The 22,870-nt window shown below is 38.1% G+C and overlaps 3 protein-coding genes and 1 non-coding gene across 5 annotated transcripts; 2 read left to right on the forward strand and 2 right to left on the reverse strand.

The window, feature by feature from the left end:
- The first annotated feature begins 3,765 nt into the window (after positions 1-3,765).
- Positions 3,766-6,769, forward strand: LOC126788180 (transcription factor TCP4-like). 2 transcript variants are annotated; one of them, XM_050514154.1, is made up of 2 exons: positions 3,766-6,281; positions 6,414-6,769. In XM_050514154.1, exon 1 carries the CDS (start codon positions 4,917-4,919, stop codon positions 6,243-6,245), a length of 1,329 nt encoding a protein of 442 aa, XP_050370111.1. In that variant the 5' UTR covers positions 3,766-4,916; the 3' UTR covers positions 6,246-6,281; positions 6,414-6,769. The 2 variants fall into 2 exon arrangements, with proteins under 2 accessions (XP_050370111.1, XP_050370110.1); XM_050514153.1 differs by having other exon boundaries at positions 3,767-6,281; positions 6,395-6,769.
- Positions 6,770-9,942: 3,173 nt separating this feature from the next.
- TRNAI-UAU (transfer RNA isoleucine (anticodon UAU)) lies at positions 9,943-10,016 on the reverse strand. The gene has a single exon. It is a non-coding gene; the product is annotated as a tRNA-Ile (tRNA).
- Positions 10,017-14,462: 4,446 nt separating this feature from the next.
- On the forward strand, positions 14,463-16,865 carry LOC126788179 (verprolin-like). Its single transcript, XM_050514151.1, has 5 exons — positions 14,463-15,249; positions 15,357-15,482; positions 15,765-15,934; positions 16,016-16,220; positions 16,314-16,865. The coding sequence occupies exons 1-5, from the start codon at positions 14,575-14,577 to the stop codon at positions 16,482-16,484; spliced, it is 1,347 nt and encodes a 448-aa protein (XP_050370108.1). The 5' UTR covers positions 14,463-14,574; the 3' UTR covers positions 16,485-16,865.
- Positions 16,866-17,253: 388 nt separating this feature from the next.
- LOC126788186 (sodium/calcium exchanger NCL-like) lies at positions 17,254-20,313 on the reverse strand. The gene is made up of 7 exons (XM_050514158.1): positions 19,920-20,313; positions 19,596-19,781; positions 18,802-18,983; positions 18,455-18,600; positions 18,090-18,357; positions 17,711-18,016; positions 17,254-17,536 (listed from the first exon to the last, which is right to left on the reverse strand). Exons 1-7 carry the CDS (start codon positions 20,311-20,313, stop codon positions 17,288-17,290), a joined length of 1,731 nt encoding a protein of 576 aa, XP_050370115.1. The 3' UTR covers positions 17,254-17,287.
- Between the last annotated feature and the right edge of the window lie 2,557 nt (positions 20,314-22,870).

Genomic DNA, 22,870 nt, shown 5'->3' on the forward strand with positions numbered 1-22,870 from the left:
ACTACCCCAAGAAAACATTGAACATTTCAAGGTAACCATGACTTATTGCTAGAATTAAATGGCTATGAATTATATATGTAAGGTGTTGTTGAAGGTATTCTCAACCCTATATAATGCAAGTATAGAGAATAATCCTAGCAGATCCATGCCTCATGGACGCTCTCTGTCAGGAAGACAAAGACATATTTTTCAGACCTTACTTAACTTCTTTTTTGGTCCGCTGGTGACGCTTTTATTTTTCTTGATACCGGTGGCGTAACCAACATGTAATAATGTTTAATTAAGATTTATTTTTATCTCCACTACTATAATGAGATGGTTTGGTGTCAACAATTTCAACAAACTTTTGAAGTCTCTTGATGTGCTCATATTATCCTATATGTATATGCATTATATCCTTAGTTTATTTGTTTAGTTCTCTAATTTATGATTGATTTATATTATTTTAGTGTGTTGATATGTTTGTCTGAAAAAGAGAAGAAAAAAGATTGCTAATAACGATTAAATGACGATTATAAACTTCATTGTCAGAATCTGTATGTGCAGAACATCCAACTTTGCCAACGTCCTGAGAGAATTCCAGATCGAATCAGACCATGAGCCTTATACTATTAGAAATATGCGGATATCTAATTTATGTAGGATTTTACGGATCTTGATTTCGATACTCTGAGAGGAAGTTATGATTGTTTGAGTGACGAGGGGTCAGAGCTGAAATCTGTCCGGGTTCATTAGCATTCACGGAGAGTTCAAGTTGTGTTGCCAACATTCAATTTCAACATATCAAAGTCAATGATTCAAATGAAGATGAAAATATTATATGGATTCCTACTTTTACAAAAGATATTTTAAGGTTTTCCTATTCCATATCAAGTTAGGAGTCTGAAACTAAGTCTTACAATGAAACTGAAGTCAAAGATGAGCAAGAATCTTCCCTATATAAAGGAGCACGAATTTCATATGAGATGAGGTCTCCATAACACAATGTAGACGCCAAAAGAGCAGAGACCATCCATCAATCTTCATCATTTATTTCTTTTATGTTTTTGTTATATTTTCCTTAGTCGTAGTTTGTTAAACTTTTTTCTAGAGTTAGGATGATGCCCCTATCATGATTATTTATGTAGTTTGATGTTTCATTGATAAATTAATAGTTTATTTATGACGAATTCTTAGTCACTATTTGAATTGATGCTTTACGTTTAAGTTCTTTGATTGATTACCTTAAGGGTTTGCATCTAGTAATTAAAAGATGAATTTGAGGCGTACCTACAGTATAATTCAACTTAGCTTCTTGTGATTATGAGTTGTGAATTACATTATTGTCATACCTGAAATAATGGTTTGCATGGTTCTCTTGTTTTCTAGAACGTAATGAGTCATTCATGTTAAATTTATGCCGTACCTGGATAGACTGCATGTTAGGATATACGACCTATGCCGTACCTGGAGAGTATCATACACTTAAGGAAAACTATGATCTAAGTGTCGTACCTGGACTTAGATACGAGAATTGTCATCTAGAGATATAAAAGAATTCACTAGTTGTATCGATACATAAATATGATTGTTAGTAGTTGATTATGATATCATAGGTTCTATCTTGTTTGTTTATTCATTTAACTCTCGTAGCATTTGTTATTTGAAAATCCAAAAAATTATATCTTCCTTTTATTATTTATTTTTAAGTTCTTAGGTTAGATTAATTAAGTTAAAATTGAACCAATTCTCAATCTATAGTTGGAACGACCTCGTACTTGCATACTATACTAACGACGATTCGTGCGCTTACGAGTTTTAATTAAAATTTCACAACATCTCTAAAATGATCATACTAGAGATAAAAAGAGAAAGAAAGAATAATATGTGAGAGAGATAATATGATAAACTACAAAAAGAAAAAGAAAATTAAATTTAGAAAATCATGAGAAGATTGTGGATAGTGGGAAGTAAGGACTATAAAATCAAGAATATCGACGAAATCTCAGATTTTTCGAGATCTCGATATACCCTACGGTTACCGGACAAATATCGTTAGAAAATCCTCGATATTTCCGGAGATTTCGGCATTTATTATGATACTCACAATATTATCGAGATTTTCAGACAATATTCCTTATATTTGCTCCAATCAATGACTATTTCCTTCTATTTCATGCCACGTGCCCCTTAAATTTTCAGGAAAAAGGGGAGGGGCCTCGCGGGAATCGAACCCTGGTTGGAATTGCCAAATATATTTGAGCAAACCATCTCTGCAAATGCATTCTTGTTGTAAAGTTGTGCAACAAAATATAAATAGATTCATATATTTTTCTTCAAATTTCTATAATTACGATATTTTCCTGAAATTTCCATTTTTCAGACCTTTGATTTTTCAATTCTCGCCAAAATTTTAATCATTGGTGGGAAATAGATAAATCAAAACTAACTACTTTTTTTAAAGTAATTATGTAATCAGTAGAAATTTATACGGATAAAAGCTAGTTATTATAATTTGAAGTAGACATCCTCCCATGGTATATAGTATTGTGAAAACTTGTGTGCATCCGTATTCTCCCTCCTCATCAAATTCAAATTCCCAAAACTTATAAACAAGCAAAACCAAAAAAATCTCATTTCAAGCACCTAGGGTGAATAATTATCGGATGTGTTTATCACACCTTAATTAACAATAAGCATCAGAAAAGTCCAGACTAAGAAGATTTCCAGGTTAACCCACAATTAGTTCTGTAAGGTCGTTCTCATTTGGCATAAAGATGTATGGAAATTATTACATGCAGCCAATTAACATACGGAGGCCGATAGGGGCGATAGGTATTACATGCTATGTGAAGAGCAATGCCCTATACGGCTGTTGATGACATCCATTAGCTAGGGGGTTTAGGGTTTGGTAACTACTTATTGTCAATACTCAATACTAAGATATTGCCGGGATATTGGTCTACTTCTTTCACCATTAATGTAAGAATATCAGAAACCCGATCAAACTGGTCAAAAAAACAAAAAGGTCAATTGGAGCTAACCTAAATGAGCCCTCATTTGGTGAGCATTAATAAAAGTTTGGTCGGAGGGAAGAACCTGCAACAATTGACCGAAAGTGTTAACGAATAACTACAGTCAAAATTATTACCTAAAAATCACCGATATTCTCATATTTCTCGAATGATAGTACAATAGCTAGCAATCTCACCCTGGTCGATATTGAAATCATGTCCAGCAAACATGACTTCCATGGTTGGCCACGAACATTGAGGTGAAAACCCTCGTATCGGGCAACTATTTACATTTTATAGGATCACACAATGACACAAAGAGAAAACATTGCAAATCCGTGCGAGCTAGCTTGTACAAAGTGCAGAGCTAATTTCATGCACATTTTCACCTCGCAGGAGTAAGTCTTTATGACGAAGGGGTAAAAGTATGTTTAATGTTGTTATTCGTTGTATTCGTTCTATTCAATATTTTGGATATCAAAAGAAAAATCCGCATATATTTACAAAAGAAAAGGTGAAAACAATAGAGGAAAGACAGGGTCCCAAAAATGCCATGTAAATGAGAGAAAAAAAGCTGGTCTGAAAAAAGGAAATAGAAGGAAGCGTGAAAAAGACAGAAGGGAAAACGAGAGAAAAGAAGAGATGACGTTGTTTCTTTCAAGTGAAGGCGTCGTCGTCTCCGGGTGGTCGTGGGGTCTTTTTCAAAAGCCGTGGGTGGTGGTGGCATAAAATATTATTACCCAAAGGATCTAATCTAACCCCAAAGCATCCTTTGCAGACTAGTCTGTGTAGTCTTCCTTCCCTTTTCAGCCAGCTAGCTTCCAAGTTCCCCAACCAAAAATCCCAACTGTTCTAACCCCCACCCGGGTAAAACCCAGAAACCCTTCACGCTGGGGTTTAGGGTTAAAACTAGCTTGAATCTTGGATTGAGTTACAGAGATGGAGTTTGGGTAAAAAAAGAGAGAAGGGATTTGTTACCAGAACCCAGTAGTATACTGGACTTGGTGTCTTGTTGTTTAGATAGATAGATAGTACAAAGAGATGACAGATACAATGATGAGATCACAGAGATCTTTAATCCTCTTTCTGACCAAACACTGCCACCCTTACCACTGGCATCATCAACCTCTCCTATAGGCCAACACAGTATTTCCATCTCTACCTCCATTTTCCTATTCTGCCCTCCTCTCTCTCTCTCTCTCTCTCTCTCTCTCTCTCTCTCTCAAAGATTGAAGCTTTTTCCTACAGGGCTAGTTAGATTTTGAAAATTGGGATTTGGGTTTCTGTTTCTCTGGGTTTGCCTGCTCGTACTTTGAACTAGGCAGCACAGTGAGAGAAGGAGAGAGAGTGAGAGAGGGTAAAACTATGAATCTCCCCATAACATAGTTCCTAATTGGTGAAAGTATCAGAGCTGAAGCCTATGCATCATCAGAAAGTACCCCAAAACCTGTGTGATGGGTTAGGCTGATTTTCTTCTTGTATCTAAATAAGCTCTCTGTCAGCTTTGGCGTCTGGTTTTAGTAGGTTTTGTTTGTTTTGTGTGATGGAACTGAAACTATTGAATGGCAGAGCCTTTTGCTATCAGGTTTCAGAAATCCCAGAGCACCAGCAGCAGATAATCAACTTTAGAAAAAGCACCAGGCAAATTGAGAGCTGGGAGTGTAGAGATTCACGAACCCAATAAGCAAAAGTCGAGTCTTGCTATAGCTAAAAGTAAGTCTGATAGGTCTAGTACTACTACAACTGCTTCTTCTTCAGCTTCTGCTTCTGCTGCTGTTACTGTTCCATTAAAAGCTGGAAGAGGAAACACACAGGTCCTTGACTCTGGATCCTCAAGCGAGCCATTACTGTTTCCAGTACCCTCATTCTTCTACTTCAGCCATCGAATTTGGAGAACCCACAATCGAATATGCAGGAAGAAAAATGGGGGAGCAGCAGAGCCACAACAACAACAACCTCCACTACCACCACAACCACCGCGCCACCGCCTCGTCCTCCTCCGCTGCTGCTCGACAGGGTTTGGGGATAAGAACCACCACCTCCTCCTCCACGGCCAGCGAGATCGTGGAGACACGCGGCCACATTCTAAAGGCCACCGGCCGGAAGGACCGCCACAGCAAGGTCTGCACCGCCAAAGGCCCCCGGGACCGCCGCGTCCGCCTCGCCGCTCACACCGCCATTCAGTTCTACGACGTCCAGGACCGGCTGGGATACGACCGCCCCAGCAAGGCCGTCGATTGGCTCATCAAAAAAGCCAAGGCCGCCATCGACGAGCTGCCGCCGTGGCATCCGACATCTATTTCCGTCAACACGACAACGTCTCCGATTTTACCGCCTGCTTCCGCGGCGCAAGACACGCACAACAGCAGCAACAACAACGCTGGGGCCCTCCATTTCTCGATGGTGGGGGCCCCGAGCTCCTTGTCTGGTAGCCGGAGAGCCGCTGCCGCCTCAATGGTGGGCAGTGGCGTGGCGGAGCTGGTGAATCAGAACAGCTCGAACTTTCTGCCGCCGTCGATGGACTCGGACTCGATTGCTGACACTATAAAGTCTTTCTTCCCAATGGGCGCGGCGACGGCGGTGGAGACGCCGTCGTTTCACCCGAGCTATCCGCCGGACTTGCTGTCCAGAACCAGCAGCCAGAGCCAAGATCTCAGACTGTCTCTCCATTCTTTCCAAGACCCAATTCTCCTCCACCACCAAGCTCATCATCACCATCACCAAAATGAGCAAGCTTTTCTTACACCGAACCCTCTCGGGTTCGACAGCTCCGCCGCCACGTGGACAGAGCAGCACCAGCAGCAGCAGCAGGCGGAGCTCAACAGGTTTCAGAGAATGGTGGCTTGGAGCAATGCCGGTGGTGATAGCAACAACAGCGGTGGTGGTGGCGGCGGTGGAGGTGGGTTTACGTTTAACTCGCTGCCGCTGAGTCAGTCACAGTCAACAGCGGTGACGCTGCAGCCGTTCTTGTTCGGCCAAAATCAGTTCTTTTCTTCACAGAGGGGACCCCTTCAGTCCAGTAACACGCCTTCGGTTCATGCCTGGATCGACCACAATGACATTTCGGACCATCAACATCAGATGGCCCCGTCAATCAATAACCATCATCATCATCAGTCGTCCATTTCCGGTATGGGATTTGCCTCCGGCGTATTCCCCGGCTTCCACATTCCGGCACGAATCCAGGGCGAGGAGGAGCACGATGGCATCTCAGACAAGCCGTCCTCTGCTTCCTCCAATTCTCGCCATTGAAATCGAAACACTGAACTTCTCTCCCACCCGCCAAAGGTGCTTATTTTAATCAGCTTTAGTCGGTTGTTCTTCCAATCCAAGTTTGCTTATTTAGCAACAATTTTACACATTGTTTACTTGTTTGGTTGATATATATTTTTTAATTTCAGGCACATTCTATTCTTTCAGAGGATGAAATAGGAGATAGTTGCTGATGCGAATTCAGATAAAAGATAGAGAGAAGATTTTCCGGTCATTTCGATTTCAATAGCGTATGTAGACCTTGGGAGGAAGAAATCTGTGTCGGTTTTCGGGTTTCTTTCTAATCCCTCGGTTCGTTTATCTTAGTTTCTGTTTCATCACTTGATTTTATTATGTTGTTGTGCCTATGTTTCCTTGTTTTGAGTTGAGCTCTTAAAGCTTATACTCTGCTTAGTTTTTGTTGGGTTTGTTTTGTGTTTCTGACTTAGCTTTGAGAGTTGAGACTATTATGCAGTTTGTTCTATTATGTTCATTTCTAGAGTTGAATGGAACTTTTGTGCATTTAACTAATTAGTCCTGGCTACCAGAATATATTGTTATTCTAAATACTACTTGAAGCAACCTTATAGGATCACGGATCACCATATATGGAACTTGTAAATTGAAAGCTATGTTTTTTTTGGGTTACAAAATTGAGAGGAAAATAGATAGGGGCTTCTTCTCCCCATCTGACTTAGAAATAGCAAATTCTTTGGTCAATTGTTTTTGTTATTTAATAAACTTTTCACTGAAAAGGGTAAAGCTTCAACAAGTAGCTCAAACCGGCATAAAAAATTGAAACAGAGAATGTATCTCTATCAATGCTCTGGTTTCAGGGTCAAACTAAAAGTCATTTTCCATAGTCAGTACATATTGTTGGAGTTGAGCAGACCAGCAGCTCACAATCCCCCTTGAGTTAAATTTTCCCCAAACTGCTGCAGAATTGGGAAAATTTCCCCCAACTGAGAAAAGCAGGGTTTCCTTTCTCTCTTTTAACATTGCAGTCAAAGTGAAATCCTGAAAACCCATTTTACCCAATTCAGTCAGTAAAGATGGTCCTGTCTGAATGTTGTTGACTTGAAGAAGAAGAAGATCAGTGTCAGCTATATCCCACCTTGAACCCCATTTCACTCATCTGGCTCATTTAGTTCAACCATTGCCCTACATATTAATGTTGCTGCATATATTTGACTGAAAGAGGCTGTGAAATCTGGAAACTACTATGATATTTTTGACATATAAGGTCGGATGTAAAAGAATCTAAGGGTCATGGTCTATAACTCTGTATGAGGTCTGTAATGAGTACAGGGAGGGAAGAGTGGGGCTAAATCATCTGCTTCAGGAGGAGAAAGGAGAGGGATGAACAAGAACAACACAAGAAACTCAATTATGGAGAATACAATTCATTCATATAGAGCAGATGGATAGATACCACCAATAACTACTGGGACTTGCCCATCTGTATATGGTCCCCTGCAATCCCTCCTGTAAATCTTTTATGAAAGAGTACGTAGCTGGAAACTGCTTTGTTTCTTCTTTATATTTCCCTCCCCATACCTCCCAAGATAAAAAAAAAAAAAACATCTAGAGCTTCCATTGAGATTGAGATTAAGATGGTGACATCTTCGCTACACTTGTGTGTATTTTAGAGGAGCGCGCAAAAGAATATTGAGATATTAAGAAATATGGCTCCGAACATCAAATAATATGCTCACAAGTTTTAACTAGTAAAGCTAAAATATGAGCTTGTGAAAAGGGTTGAAAGTGAAAAATAAAGGCTCAAGATGAGTTATGTCTAATATATGCGTAGTGGCGTGCGCAAAAGAATATCAAGATATTAAGAAATATAGCTGCGGACTCCATATATTATGCTCTTAACTATTGCTCTATTAGAACTATAATTTGAGCTTGTAAAAAGGTTTGAAGGCGAAAAATGAAGGCAAACTGATGTATGTTTTAAGGCGAAAAATCAATACTTTTTCATTTGTAAGTGAAATTGATTATACACTGGTGAATCTAATATGTTATCTGATTAGTATTGTAAGAAGAAAGAGAGCTCATCTTTTTCCCTGCATGGTTGCTTTGTGCTCCACAGCTTTTCAGCCGATCATCAACCCCACATTACATAGCTTTTTCTTGTTCCTTTGCTAATGCAATATTAAGAAATGTAATTAGAGATTATAGAATTCAAATCATTGAGTTGAGTATTTTGTCCATCATAGCCCTAAGGACACACAGAAATATATATATGTATATATATCAATGTTGCACGGATGAGCATTAAAAATGGAAAAAATCATTAGGTAGTTATATACACATCATAAACTCACACCAACCACTAAAATACAAAACCAGAAGACATGAAATGTATTTAGTTTTGTGCATCCTAAAGCCATAAGTTACGATGTGGAGTTCCCATCTGAAACTAGCTAGTGGGATCATGACAGATACTATTAGGTTTATTAAGTCGATATTGTTGATTTCATTCTCAGCTGTAGTTCTAAGATAATGACTTGATCAAATTGCTGATAGTTGGCCGCGGAAATCACGACAAATTGGATCGAACTGCTCTTGTAAATATGCTTTTAATTTCATTGATAGAAATTCCAACCTCTCGATCATCTGAGAGGAGCTTCTGTTGGATTAGATGCTGACATTAATCTTCTTTAATAATATTGACGTTTCAATGCTGAATCATAATAACAAAGACTTCCCACTTGTGTATAGGAAAAATGCACAGGCAATACAGGTGAACACAACAACTCCAGGGACACAAGTCAATCAAAGTTTAGACACGAATGCTACCGAAGCAAACTTTACGACGAATTGAAAGCTTGAAAAAACAGAATTTGTGCATATATTGTTTGGATGTCAAATATTCTGGGGCCATTTGAGTAATGGTTTAGTACTGCAACTTACGCAGACAGCAGACTATAGGGCCACAAGTTTTTGTGATGGTATATAAGACACAGAAGAATAAAAAGGTCGCCTGAAATTTCCAGCCTTACATACTCATTCAAACTTCCTGCAAGAACCCTACATATATACGACTGTACGTATATACTCATTCATTTTCAAGCTTCCTGCAGCAACACATCTGCAAGTGTCATGCAAACAAAGTTATTTATGCTATGGATTCATACCAATACAAGTGAGATTGATACAATCCATTATATGGTAAACAGGTTCTAGTTTGAGACGCGTCAATAAAACAGAAGAAGCGTCCAGTGAATACTATCCGGCGCTAGCGAAGATAGTATGAAGCTAAACCTACTTAACCTAGCTAGTCAGTGTAACAAACTACCTATCTTGCCGGAATTCTCCCCCCACCAGATCGATATTTTTAGGTTTCTAAAGATGGCATTGTAACATATACATGTTCTCCTCGCAAGCTGAGTACCTCTTAAAGCTAAACAACCTAAATGCAAAGAAAGTTGAACCTTGGGAAGTCTTGGCTAGTGCAGGAAAGTTTTAGAGAGAAATCAAAAGACCAGAAACACCTGCTGAAATGGCTTTAAAGGTACTTATGCTTCAAGATTAATTCTACATTCATTAGCAATGATAGACTACAAGTCTGAAATACTGTGCCTATGCACGTTTTCTGAATGACTAGCAAACCAAAGCAAGACAACAACTACTTCCAAACTTTGAGTTGCAATTGTATGTGCAAAAAAAATTAAGAACAATGCTGAATTTTTGGTCCCGGCGGGGCTCGAACCCGCGACCTTCGGCTCATAAGACCAACGCTCTAACCAACTGAGCTACGGGACCTTACTTGTTAACTGAGACCACTTTATTTAATTTAACTGTGAAAACAATAATCACCTTCGAATGTTTCCCTTTTCTGTTGCCAAACGGCAGAAGCTGAATGTCATGCAACAGACCATGTTGATTTGTGAACGCCGTTGCTCTCGTTGGGAAAGAAAGCTACGGCAAGGAAAATTCCGGCGGGTCATATAGTTCACAAATCCATTGTGTAAAAACCTTACCAGCTATTTGTTTCATTTATGTTCGAAGATCCTGACTTCAAATGATAGAAAGAAATTCTTCACATTATCAGTTTATCACTATGATCTAGTTTCTGTATTGTGATGCTTTCTACTATATAGATATCAAGTATTCACGTTATTAGTTAGTATGAAACTATGAATGGATGATCTAGATCTTCATAAGAAAGAGAATCTGTCAAGGTTCTGTGTCAACCACCTCTTCTCATCCTTTACGTCTTTCTATATCTACCCATCCGCACGGATTTGACAATTGCAAAGCAACTCAACGGCTTATTTTGATGATTATGTAGAATGATTTGAGAGTTACATGAATCCCATATGGTGATGAATTCAACTAGATATAGAATCCAACATGATTAATGGCCTCCTAAAATTGAATTGGTCATTAGAACTTAGAAGAGATATAAGAAGAAAAGATCAAACAGGTAAAAGGAATCATGAGGTCATCAATGGACTCAAAACGATCATCCTACTATCTTCACATCTTTGATTACATTTTAAAGACATGTGCAAGACTCATATCGGTCCAACCATCTCGAGAAACATATAGCGTGTGAGAAAAGAAAATAAATGAAAACTATTGAAAGGATTACTAAGACAACGTGCATAATCTTCATTATAAATCGAAACTCTATTCTAAATCCACTTGGCTTTCAATTAATGTGATATGATTAAACACACCGGATTCTTAATACCAAACTATTGCAGCACGTAATCCTTTATTTCTTTTTCGGGCATATGCTTAATTCATTACAGAATCGACAGCCGAAGAAGATCAAGAACATTCATGAGATCACATAACCCAAAAGGAGAATCTTAGTGATATATGCCTTGGAAGGAGGCCTTATATTCTGTGTTATCAACAAAATCTTTGGCTTCCTTTATGTGACAAAAGAAATGGTGTCATGGAGGCTCCACTGTCCTTCTCAAATTGGGGGGTGGTACCTGGTTTTCTTGAAGCTTACCAGTTTTTCGGTTTTGTTATGAAATCATTCTTCAACTTGAGGATCGTTTTGCTGGCGCCAAAGTGGGTCCTTTGAGAAAGGTAGAGATAGGGTTTGCTGACTTTGCTCCTTTCAGTGTGTCACGGGAGAGAGAGAGAGAGAGAGAGAGAGAGAGAGAGAGAGATTTCAGTGTTGTAAAAAAAAATATCATAGAATGTGTCAATGTGATTCCTATTCCTTTGTCATATATCAAATTTTGTGACAGTTTCTTCTCATGAATTATGTGCCTGAAACCGAAATTTACCGTCAATTAAAATTTGTTTGTATATAGTATAATCCTGATGAGAAATTATAATATTGTATCTAAGGCTCTAAACCGAAGATTGAATCAGGATCTAGCACCAGTGGCACGTCCATATTTGGAAGAAATTCTCATTGTGTGATTGATGATAGAACAAAGAAAAACTCAATCTAAGCCTGATTGTGTTCAGAATATTCTTGTGTTTCACTCATTATGATGTAATTTGCTGATTGTCATTAACTCATTATGATGTAATCGGAAAAAAAAACTCCATAGAATCAATCAACTAGCAAAATACAATAATTTTCTAAAATTAAAGATCAAGATTATGTATGAATGATACAAACAATAGTAGATCACGATATCATTTTACACCGGCGTTCAGAGGGGCCTAATCAACTCCATATACAATCAGCAATTCAGATTCATAAAAACGAATTAAAAAAAATTTAGATTCATATACAATTGACTCCACCTTGATAGTTCACTTACACCTTAATACTCAATAGGTAGAATAACTTATGACTTTTTTTTTTTTGCAGAAGTGTGGCTTCATTTTATTTGGAGATCTGGATAAGGGTTTAAACTTTCGAACTAAGGTTTAGCTAACATCGTGAATGAGAATTGAGAAATATTACTCATTAAAGTAATAAGTAACTGGTAAGGAAGATGATTTAACTGGATCTAGTAGGTTATACTTTTGTAAAATATTCTCATTTTCCATGATTGATTTAACTAAATTAAGACCTCAATTCAAGCCCCATCACCATTAATTTTGAGAAGTTCTCATGTTTGTTTAAAGTAGTTTTCGTCATTTAGTAGAAACCAAATTTGGTCAAATGACTAGACTAAAAGATACGGTAACTCTTACGGTTTAATGATCACAATTACAAGTCTACGTGACAATAGACCTTCTATAAGCGCCCCCTGACTTTATATATATAATCAACGACGGTAATTACGATATATTTCAAGGATTTTCAGGCCTAGAGACTAATCGGCGCGAGATCTTATAGTATAAATTGAGATTTAAATTTCAAAAGACTTTAAAATATGAAGTAAAGAAAAATTATCATTGTCGAAAAAGAAACTAGCTAACTAATTGATAAGGTATAGCCATTGATAATTTGGCCTTGAAACGAGGCTGACCCATTGTCTCCTTATACAACTGATTGATAAGGTAAGTAACCAGTAGCTGATGATGATGATTTGACCTTGAAATTAGGCTTGATCCAATGCCTTTCAGATTATCTTACAAATATTTGTTTCAATTTATCTTCCAACGAGTTTGAAGCAAATTACACTTTCAAAAAATGCAATACCTTGCAACTCACTACATGGACCACAATATTCACCATCCAAGAATCCCATGTTCAATACTTTCACCCTCTAAAATTCCCATGTTAGGAATTTGGTAGTGAAAACCATGCTAGGAATTTCGTGTTGTATTTCAAGCATGCACAAATAGCATGTGTCTGTGTTAGAGACGGTTTTGAGAAGGGTCCTTGAAGGAGCCATAGATACCGAAAAAACGAAACAATCCAACAATGGTGACAAGCAAGAGTGGCTTGTAGCTCCATTTAGGCAAGAAATTGGAGAGAAAATCTGAGATGGGTGGGTTTTGCTTGGTGGGTGAGAACTCTAGTTTTAGTCAGGGCCGGCCCAAGAGGCAGAAGAGGCGGTCGACTTGGGCCTCATAATTAGGCCTCCTATATACATGTGTAAAAAAAATGCAAAAGAGAAAAAATATGTATAAAATAAATAGAATATGACTAGATGATGAGTACATGACTCGCAACAAGCACCTAGAGGTCTTTGTCTATTTGAGATTAGAAAGAAAATGATTGTTTCCAATCTTCCTTTATTTAATTAAAGCCTCAATCTTATAGATTGAAATCCAAAAGTAATTTTCTCTTCCTGTTTCTATCGTAATTTCATTATATTCTGATTATCGATTTGAAATCAAGTTTTTTTTTTCGTATTCATACAAGTTATTAAGCTTTCGAGTGCCAAATTTTGTAGCCAACATAAATCAGGCTATGTTGTTTTTTATTAATTCCGAATTTTGTTTCAATTTAGTTGTTTTTGTTATATTAAGTATTAATATGAATGTAGATGTAAATGCATATCCCAAATGTAGAATTAGTTTGTGCAGAAGATGTAATTGAACTAAATAGAGTGTTGAACCAAAAAAGATGGAAAATCCAGTGGAAACAAAACCTATTGAATGGGTACCACGTACATTTTCATTTTGGCAGAAATATTTTTGATCTTAGCCAATTGTAGAACATTGATTCAAATAACCTAAAAAATCAGTTTTCTTTATTTGTCGTTATTTTTTTTCATAGGAAGCCTCTCTTATTTCTGGCCTTAGGCCTCACTTGGTCACGAGACGGCACTAGTTTTAGTTGTCATGATGGAGAGCAAGTTTAGTGAGATGAGCTAGAAATCAGAGAGCTCATAAGAGTCGGTCTAGCAAGGAAACGAGGAGTGGAGCGAGAATTTTGGCAACAAATTTGACAGTGTATATTAGTATTCATAGTGCTCTAGATTTGCACATATGGTTTTGAATTTCGAAAACAATAGTTGGAAAAAATGGGGAGAGATTTTTTGGTCATAAATTTTGCCTATATATAAATAAGCTCCTCTCTTCTCTCTCAGACAAACTCAAACTAGATGTGAGAAAAATCTGAAATCCCCCCAACTCTGTTCTCTCTCTCTCTCAAAGTTTTCATCGTTTTCCAACTCTGTTTGTGCTAAAAACGTGCCTAGGCTCTTGGGTTTGTTCCCCTCTCTCTGCGAGATTTTGGGGTAATCTTAAATCCCTCCCACACAGAGATCGGTTGGTTTTCAAATCATGGTTCTTCAAAACCCAAGATTTGGGTCCTTCTCTCTCCAATCTTTGTTCTTTCTTTCATAAAACTCAATAACACATGATGTGATTTAAAGGGTTAAAGGGAGAGAGAGAGAGAGAGGGGTAAAGGGCTAAAGGCTCCCTCATGCTTTCTGGGTTTTTGATCCCACATTCATTCTTGCAATCCGTGTGAGCCCGTAGGAGTGTTAGATTAGCAGAAATGGGTGTAGAGGAAAAAACCCAACAGTGTACTAGTCCTAGTGGTGGCTTTGGGAGATCCTCAAATTCCAAAAAGACTAATAAGCAGAAGAAAGTGCCACAGAGAGGTTTAGGTGTGGCTCAGCTTGAGAAGATCAGATTAGAAGAACAGCAAAAGAAAGCTGCTTCTGTTTTGACATCACCAACCCCATCAACTGCCTCTAATTCCTTTCCTTCACCAACCAAATCATCTCCATGTGTTCCTAATCCCAATCCCATTAGAAATTACCAACCGCCCTCTTCAATCCCATTTCCATCTCTTCCATCACTGGATCTGCCCCCACCAAACTCGATTTTTAGGCCACCCAATGCCGAGGTTGTTGTTCGAAAACAGAACAGTGTTGGTACTGTTCCATTGCCTAACAATGGCTTCGAGATTCCGGGACATGGAAATGGTTATGTTCCCAACATGTGGAATCCCAATTGTGAGTACAATGGTGGTGATCTCCATAAGGAGAGTTCATCGGGAATCTTGGATCCCGGATTTGCATTTCGGCCTAGTTTGAATAATTTGCCTACTTTTGATCACTCCAACCCGATTTGGCCTCTCCCCAATTTTCCTCAAAGAAAACAGCAGTTTCATCACCAAACACAGCCACAACCACCACCACCACCTCCTCCTCCTCCTCCCTCATTGGTAAGAATCATATATATTACTTTTTAATGTGGTGATAGAAATGACTTTCTGAAGTTTGATCTGTGTTTTTTAGTATTTTGATAAGGCATATTGTTGTGTTTGTGCAGGTGAATGTGTCATCAGCTACTTCATTATCATCATCGTCATCTGTGTTAAACTTTCACACAGAGCCCCCTTCAAACCAAAGCTATTACAGCAGCTATTCTACACCAATGTGGTCAGATGAAGAAAGGGTATGATCATCTCTTTGTATTTAGCCATGTGATTGTTTTTCTAAGTAATGTACTAGTATTTTCTTCTCTTTTAACAATGATAAGTAGTACAGGCTGTTTTTTGATCAACAGAAGCATTACAATGACACTTAGCTGCTTAGATTCTGTGCATAGTAGTCTTTGTAGTAGTAATATTTGGTTGCCTTAAACTTGGATATGAGCGGAATTTGTTTCTGTTGATTAAGGATGTACCTAAGGTTAATTTTTTTTTTATTAATGGGGACTATATTTCAAATGTAGTAGATGATTGGCATGAAAAGGCCATATCCGTTTTCTCAAGACAATGATGCCCCCTCAATTAACTTCAAATTCCCAACCTTTGTTACTCAGTCGATGAGAACAGATGAAACAACCTCCTGTGGGAACAGAGGAGGCATCTTCAATTTAGACCCTAGAGGCAACACAATCTTCAGGTTTGGAATCGTTATCTTTGTGATCCATTTATATCCCTCAGAACATGTTTCCTTACACGGTTTTCATTTGTACCATTTCAGAGAAGGTCCTACATGCTCAACTTCGATTTCAGAGTCCAATTCAAGGATTGGCATCAAAGAAAATGGGAATGTTAATGGAGAATTTCTCACACTTGCCCCTCCTGCAAGTAATAGGACATGTCCAAGCCCAAAGTTCAATTTTCCTCCAGGTTATCTTGCGTTCCATAACCCTGAAGTCCCTGACTTTGCCTCGTTTCATTATCAGGTAAGATTATAGCAGATACGCTCACTTCTCATTCATTTGTTTGCTTTACTCTTACTATCTCATTCTCTAATTGCTTCTACTGAACCATTACAGGGAAATTCAGAAGATACAATTTTCCAGTCAGGACGAAGTGGTTCAAATCCACAGCAGGCTTTCTACACCTTCATCCCACCAGCAAAAGCACAAATTGTTAGACCAGCAGCAATCTTAAACAATTGTAATGGTGATGTAGGAGAAACTGTCGATCTCAATTTGAAGTTATAAAATAGTCTTATAAACTTTGCCAGGCTAGTCGTTCTCCAATCAGTGAACCGTGCTCAGAAATTATTTAGGCTTTTCATAAAGTTCTAATGAGTAGGATAGATATGTCTAAATTTGCATATGTAAGCTTGAGCCTTGTGAAAGCGTGGGATAGTTGATAAAGAAAAGGATATGGAGATTCAAACTAGTTGTTACACAATTTTATGAAGCCAGAAGTGTAGTGAGTTATACTATAGGGTTGTGGTTTATGGTTTGATTTCTTTGGTAGGTGGATGGCTCAAGTCACTGGTTTGCTAACAAAACCCTTGCTTGTTGATTGTGGAGACTCCGATTGTGCCATTTATCTTTCCTACCTTCTTTCATTGAGCCTTAGATCAGATCTTCATGAATTGTGGTCATCGTGTCCGGTTTGCACGGTGTTAGGCCATGAATTGTAGTTACTGTGTACCACTTGAAAGCAGGTACACCATTGTACCACAATAACACTGTTATGCAACGAGAGCAGGAAGCTTTGCTCATTGTACATAGCTGTGATGGTCGTGGTTCATGGTGAAATCAATTCTGCTACGCTGATCAATGCTAATCTTTGGAGTTTTTGACAGGGAGATAGTTATTTCATCAAAATGAAAAACACATGCCTCAATAGAATCCGGTTCAGGTATTTGATTCTAACATGCCTGGAAGGAAAAGGAAAACATGGAGCAACAAGATATGAATCTCCATTCCGAATACTGCCGTCAGGTGAGACTACGTGATCAACTTGTCCTTGTTAGTACAGTAACAAGCGGGACTGGTGCACTGGACGTCTATGACCAGCCAAAAACAAAATCCAGAACATAGATCAGTGCCACAGAGAAGGGATACAGTATGAAAGCAATTGATGATGTCCAGAGGGGGAAGGTGGTGCGTAAACTGGCAAAAACACCCATCACGGTGCAGACAATTAGAATGACCAGAACTTCTGCTGAGAAATCCCATGTTAATCCCCTGAAGTACACCAGGGCCAAAAAAACTGATAGGCAAAGCACATTCTTCATGGTAACTGAGCCATACAACTGCAGTAACGAAGAAACATATATTTCAGCAATCAACAAAGATGCCACAGAAATGAAATGTAGGCTGGTCGCATAAAAAGGCCACTTTCAACTATCAAATTATGAAGCATTGAGCTATTATCTGGTCTGCAGGGTGCCAAAACATAAAGGAGATGTGATATGTGAGACACAAACCTGAGAAAATGTCAAAGAGGCAGTTCGTATCTTTTTTCGGCTAGCGAATGTTATTGCAGACACACCCTCACTAGCAGTAAACAAAGGTAGCACAATGAATGAGATGAAGAAATTTGGAATGCTTGTGGCCTCTGAGAAACTGTCAACCACGTCGACCAACGGTTCTGCAACTACAGCTGCAATAAGAGTTCCAACCAACAGCATTCCTATCGCTTTGATGAATTGCAACTTGACATTTTTCCTTCCCTCAATGGCCTCCTCACTTTGATCACCAGCTCCCAAGAGATCATGCTCTTGCTTTGTCCTCTGTAGATAAATTTCTATATAATTAGTACATTATCATGGAAAAGAGAATCGGTGTTTGATAAGCAAACCTTACCGAGTGGAAGTCAGTTAAAAATTTAGGATCAGAGGGAGAGTTGGAATTTGCTACACGCTTTGCAACATTAAGCCACTTTGAGACACCATTGAAAAACTCATGAATATCAACGCGAGAATCGTGAGAAGTATCAAATTCTTCCATCAGTTTTTCCACAGCATCATCCTTATTCAACTCTATTTGATCAAACCGGACTCCGATAATAAGTGCTCTTAATTCAGTAGCCGAAAGATATCCATCATGGTCCTGATCAATTGTGTGAAACAGCCTGGAATACATGTGGTTAGCATGTAGAACAACATCCTTTGACAAAAGAATAGAGGCAACAATGTCTAAACAAAAAGCAGCAAGAAATTAGTACTAACTTGTCAATAACTTCTTTGTTGGGTTCACCATCATCATCAAGAAGCCATCCCAACGCACGCATCTTTAGATGTTGTAATATTCCTGATATAACATGCTTATGTTTTGCATAAGCAATATGTCTCTTCTGGACCCATGGCTGACTTACCTGCACCGACAGTAACAACTCAAATATGTAACAAGCTCTTAATTCTGATGCAAAAGGTGACTGAAACAAATTATGGTATGTGACGTGTGAGTGAATCAAAATGGACTCCAAAACCAAGACATGGTTAGATTAAACAAATTTACGTTTCTTTCAGTGGGGAACCTACAAAACCAATGGGGCATGTATGAATATCATGCATACCTGATAGACACAATACGAAACAAATAGCGTGACAGAAACGATTAGAGCAATCAAAACTGCTATTCGTCTTCCTGATTTTGAATTGAGAATCTGCGGTAGCTGAACAATGAGGAATGGAATGACAGAGGCAGCCATAATCCTTGCAGAATAGCTAGTCCAGATGTCAGTAGTGACACCAGAACCTGCAGTTACGAATAGTTCCTATATGAATCAGGCAATTCTAAGTTGTATCATTCCTCAAGTGAGAACACAATCATTTAGAAGACACAGTGAGTAAGGCCTTCCATGTTACCGATTATAAAAGCTAGTCTGAACTGTAATGAACACCATAAGTTAAGCAGAAACTACTACTTGTAACTTGTAAGTACACATTTCTTTGCTGGTCCTTATGAAGCTGACATTGGGGCATTAGGTTAGCTTATCACTGAAAAGGGTTGTTCTTTAATATCTTTGTGGTGGGTTGATAATCAAACAGGGTCATTTATGATCCAAACTCATCAAGAACCTACTTATATGCTGATTACACTTTGTTAATAATAATGTAATCAACATCTTTGTCAATGCTCACTAACTTGGGATGCTATACAATTTAAATGATGCATAAGTAGCTAGGTCAAGTTATCCAGTTTATTTGTTCAAAAGAAGCATTACGAAATATATGATTCCTTCCATTTCCATTTGATTACATACAAAATTTCTACTCACTGAAAAAATACCATTCCTGTCTCAGTTTCTAATTCTCTATGACTATTTGTTTCAGATAAAAAATGTAAAATAACTATAAATGCACATACCAGTGAAGTTAAACCCTTTTGTGTCCTGGCTGTCTTTTGCAATGGAATCTTCAATATCGCACTTGCCAACAACAACACAGGAGCCCCAAATTAGTGAAAGAACCAACACTGTTGAACCAGCAAGCAACCCAATTCCAACAGAGACCTGACTTTGAGCTTCTTCTGTACTCCCAGAGAGTCCGGATACTGAAAATAATGGGGGCAGTGCATAACATCATATCAGAAACACTTTAGAGCTAATAAGTACTACATTAGCATCAATATATAACGAACATGAAAGCCGAATTCAGAAACCACATAGGGTTGGAGGTGAAGAAGATTCACCGAGAATGAGCATGGCATCGGGAAGAGAAGTGAGGACTGGGAGGAACAAGCCTCCGACGATACCAGGGCCGAGAATCTCAAGCAGAATCTCGCTGCCGCTGGACAGCCACTTGGCTGCGGTATACATCAAGTAACCATAAACCAGCATGAGGAACATGTTCCCAAGAACGGTGGTGGTGCATGGCATGAAACCGTAGGTCTCCTCACACGTGAGCTCCACGGATGATAAGGGTTTGAGACTGAGGAGGTAGGATGAGGTCTCGGACCTGGGTTTGTTTATCCCGTCGGAGACTAATTCTGTTGAGGATGACCGGTAAGAGGTGAACTGGCCTTGAGCATTGCCACAGAGGACTAGCAAGAGGAAGAAGAAGGGTACGTAGGGTTTCACAGACATAGCTAGCTAAGCTAAAAATGGCTTCAGTAGCCTGAAAGTATCTATATCTGAAAAATTAGAGTGCAAGCTCTAGAATTTTCTGAGATATCAGAGAAGGAAATCTAATATGATAGACATATGTGTGGAGTTAAACAGAGAACAGGGAAAATGTGGAGCAGCAGAGTAAGCAGCAAGTGACAACTTCAGAGAACCACATGTTTCACATTTCGCCTGTGACTTCGAAATTTTCCAGGCGGAAACAGCCACGGCTAGTAGCCAGCAAGTACTTATTGACAGCTCAATTGGATTGATAACTATTGGCTCATATGGTTTTGATTGTTTGTGATAGGATACTTTTGTTGATTCCAAGTCCTGTTTTAAGGGTACTTCTTGATATCATGTAAATTAATTCAAAGTAATGACAATACAATAATTCTTATTTTGAGTTGGATTCAATATCTTTCTTAGTTGTAACCTTTTTCTTTTCTTTTTTGTGTTCTTTGTTTTGTTTTAGATAAATGAGATTGTTAGCTACAATTGAGTAATTATTGTGTAGACTATTACGTGATCGATTATTCCTGACCGATTATATCACGTACTTGAATGTTTGCAGTGGTGAACAAGATTTCTAATAATCAATCAGATGAAGTTGACTCGTTTCATTAGGCCGGATAACATGATCTTCCTAGGACTTGTATGTGCGTGTACCATGGTTGAGGACCATGTAATAACTTTTCACTACGACATAGGTAAGACAAAAAATAAAATAAAATAATTGAAAGTAAACTTTAAAATGTCAACTAACATATTGATATGCGCATTTTGTGCGACGTTCTTAATATATTTTTAGCTGCATTTGTACTTTGCTTAGCCCTTATTATTGTAGTATTGAGTCATTGAATCGAGTTATGAGTCTTTGGTGGCGTTTGTTGCATTTTGGTACTAAGACGGGTGTAAAACGCAGAAATTGTCGAGAGTACTATAGAGTAGTATTCCTTGTCGAACTAGGAAACCTAGTTGGGTTAGGATTTTTATTATTCGACATTTTTGTAACATTTGTGATTTATATTTATTCTTTTCTTTCCTTATTTTCAGAATTAAATCAGAGATAATGGCTTGAAAATTAAGGAAAGAAAGAGGAGAAGAAGGAAACAAAATGAGAAAAATGAAAGAAGTAATTTAGTTTTTGAATGAGATGAAAATGAAGAAGTATGCAGCCTCAAAACAGCGAAAGTTCATCCGGCCATAAAAAGAAAAGAATAAGAAAAGAAGGAAACAAAAAAAGAAAAAGGAATTAGAGAACTAAGAGATAATTCTGAAATGTATGTGGCCTAGAAGAAGGGAGAATGCATGTGACCAACAAAGATGATCATCATTCAATCATGAAGGGAATAAAAGAAGAAAAAGAAAATAGAGAATCTGTAACGACCCCAAAATTTCAAGCTTAAAAACTCAAAATTTCAAAGTCGTTAAACACCAAACAATCTCGATGAAATCGAAATCATTTAAAATGCCACAACAGATCATCTCTGAGTTCAAAATACAACTCAGTCAAACCGATTATTACAAACCAAATTATAATTCAACATTATAACAAATGGAAATGTATAATCCTCACAACAAACTCACAAGATAGTCACACAAAATCCTAACACAAGCTAGAGATAAATAACTTCAAGTCCTCTGAACGGTCCGTCAATTCCCGCTAATCCACATCTGCGGAGTTATCCACTATACCATCGAATTGGTGCACCGGGATTGTAAACAAAAACCCGGTAAGCTTTACAGCTCGTATGAGTAAAATGAAAATATAACTTGCATATTAATATATATACGAAAATCCACAAATCAAACAAATATAAATGCACTCATGAGTCAATGGACGGCCCATCTGGTTGTCCCAAAGAAATATGAAAAGAAGCGCTCATGAGAAATTAAGTAACCCTTCTGGTTACCCAAATGCATTTATAATACGCGTACCAAGAACGCTGGTACACATCTGTTACCCCTCTCGTAATACGCCGATATTGGATAGCCACCCGCTACCCAACATCCAAAACAATCTGAGTACCCATGAGCAGATAACCACCCGTTACCTCACATGCAGTACTGTGGCAGACAAACTAGAGCTCTAACTGTATCGTAACTTTCGCCCGGCCAAAGGCTAGGTTCCGACTTGCCAAACACGTACAATAATCTCACATCATATTGTACCAAATCAAGTCCGAAGACAAATCAACATTTTAACAATCTCAATGTTAAAATCACGTACAATAATCTCACATCATATTGTACCAAAAATCAAGTCCGAAGACAAATCAACATTTTAACAATCTCCATGTTAAAATCACGTACAATAATCTCACATCATATTGTACAAATCAAAATCACATGCTCTATATATAAATCTCGTCATCAAAATAATATAAATCACGATAAAATCATAACAGTATATTATATAGCAAACTATATATATATATGTACATATTTACCATTTATACAATATATATAATCCATTATATCATATACATGTCATATTTTATAAACACGTCCGAAGACAAAAACTCATTCGAAAACA

This window comes from Argentina anserina, chromosome 3, assembly GCF_933775445.1.
Source record: "Argentina anserina chromosome 3, drPotAnse1.1, whole genome shotgun sequence".
Taxonomy (NCBI): Eukaryota; Viridiplantae; Streptophyta; class Magnoliopsida; order Rosales; family Rosaceae; genus Argentina; species Argentina anserina.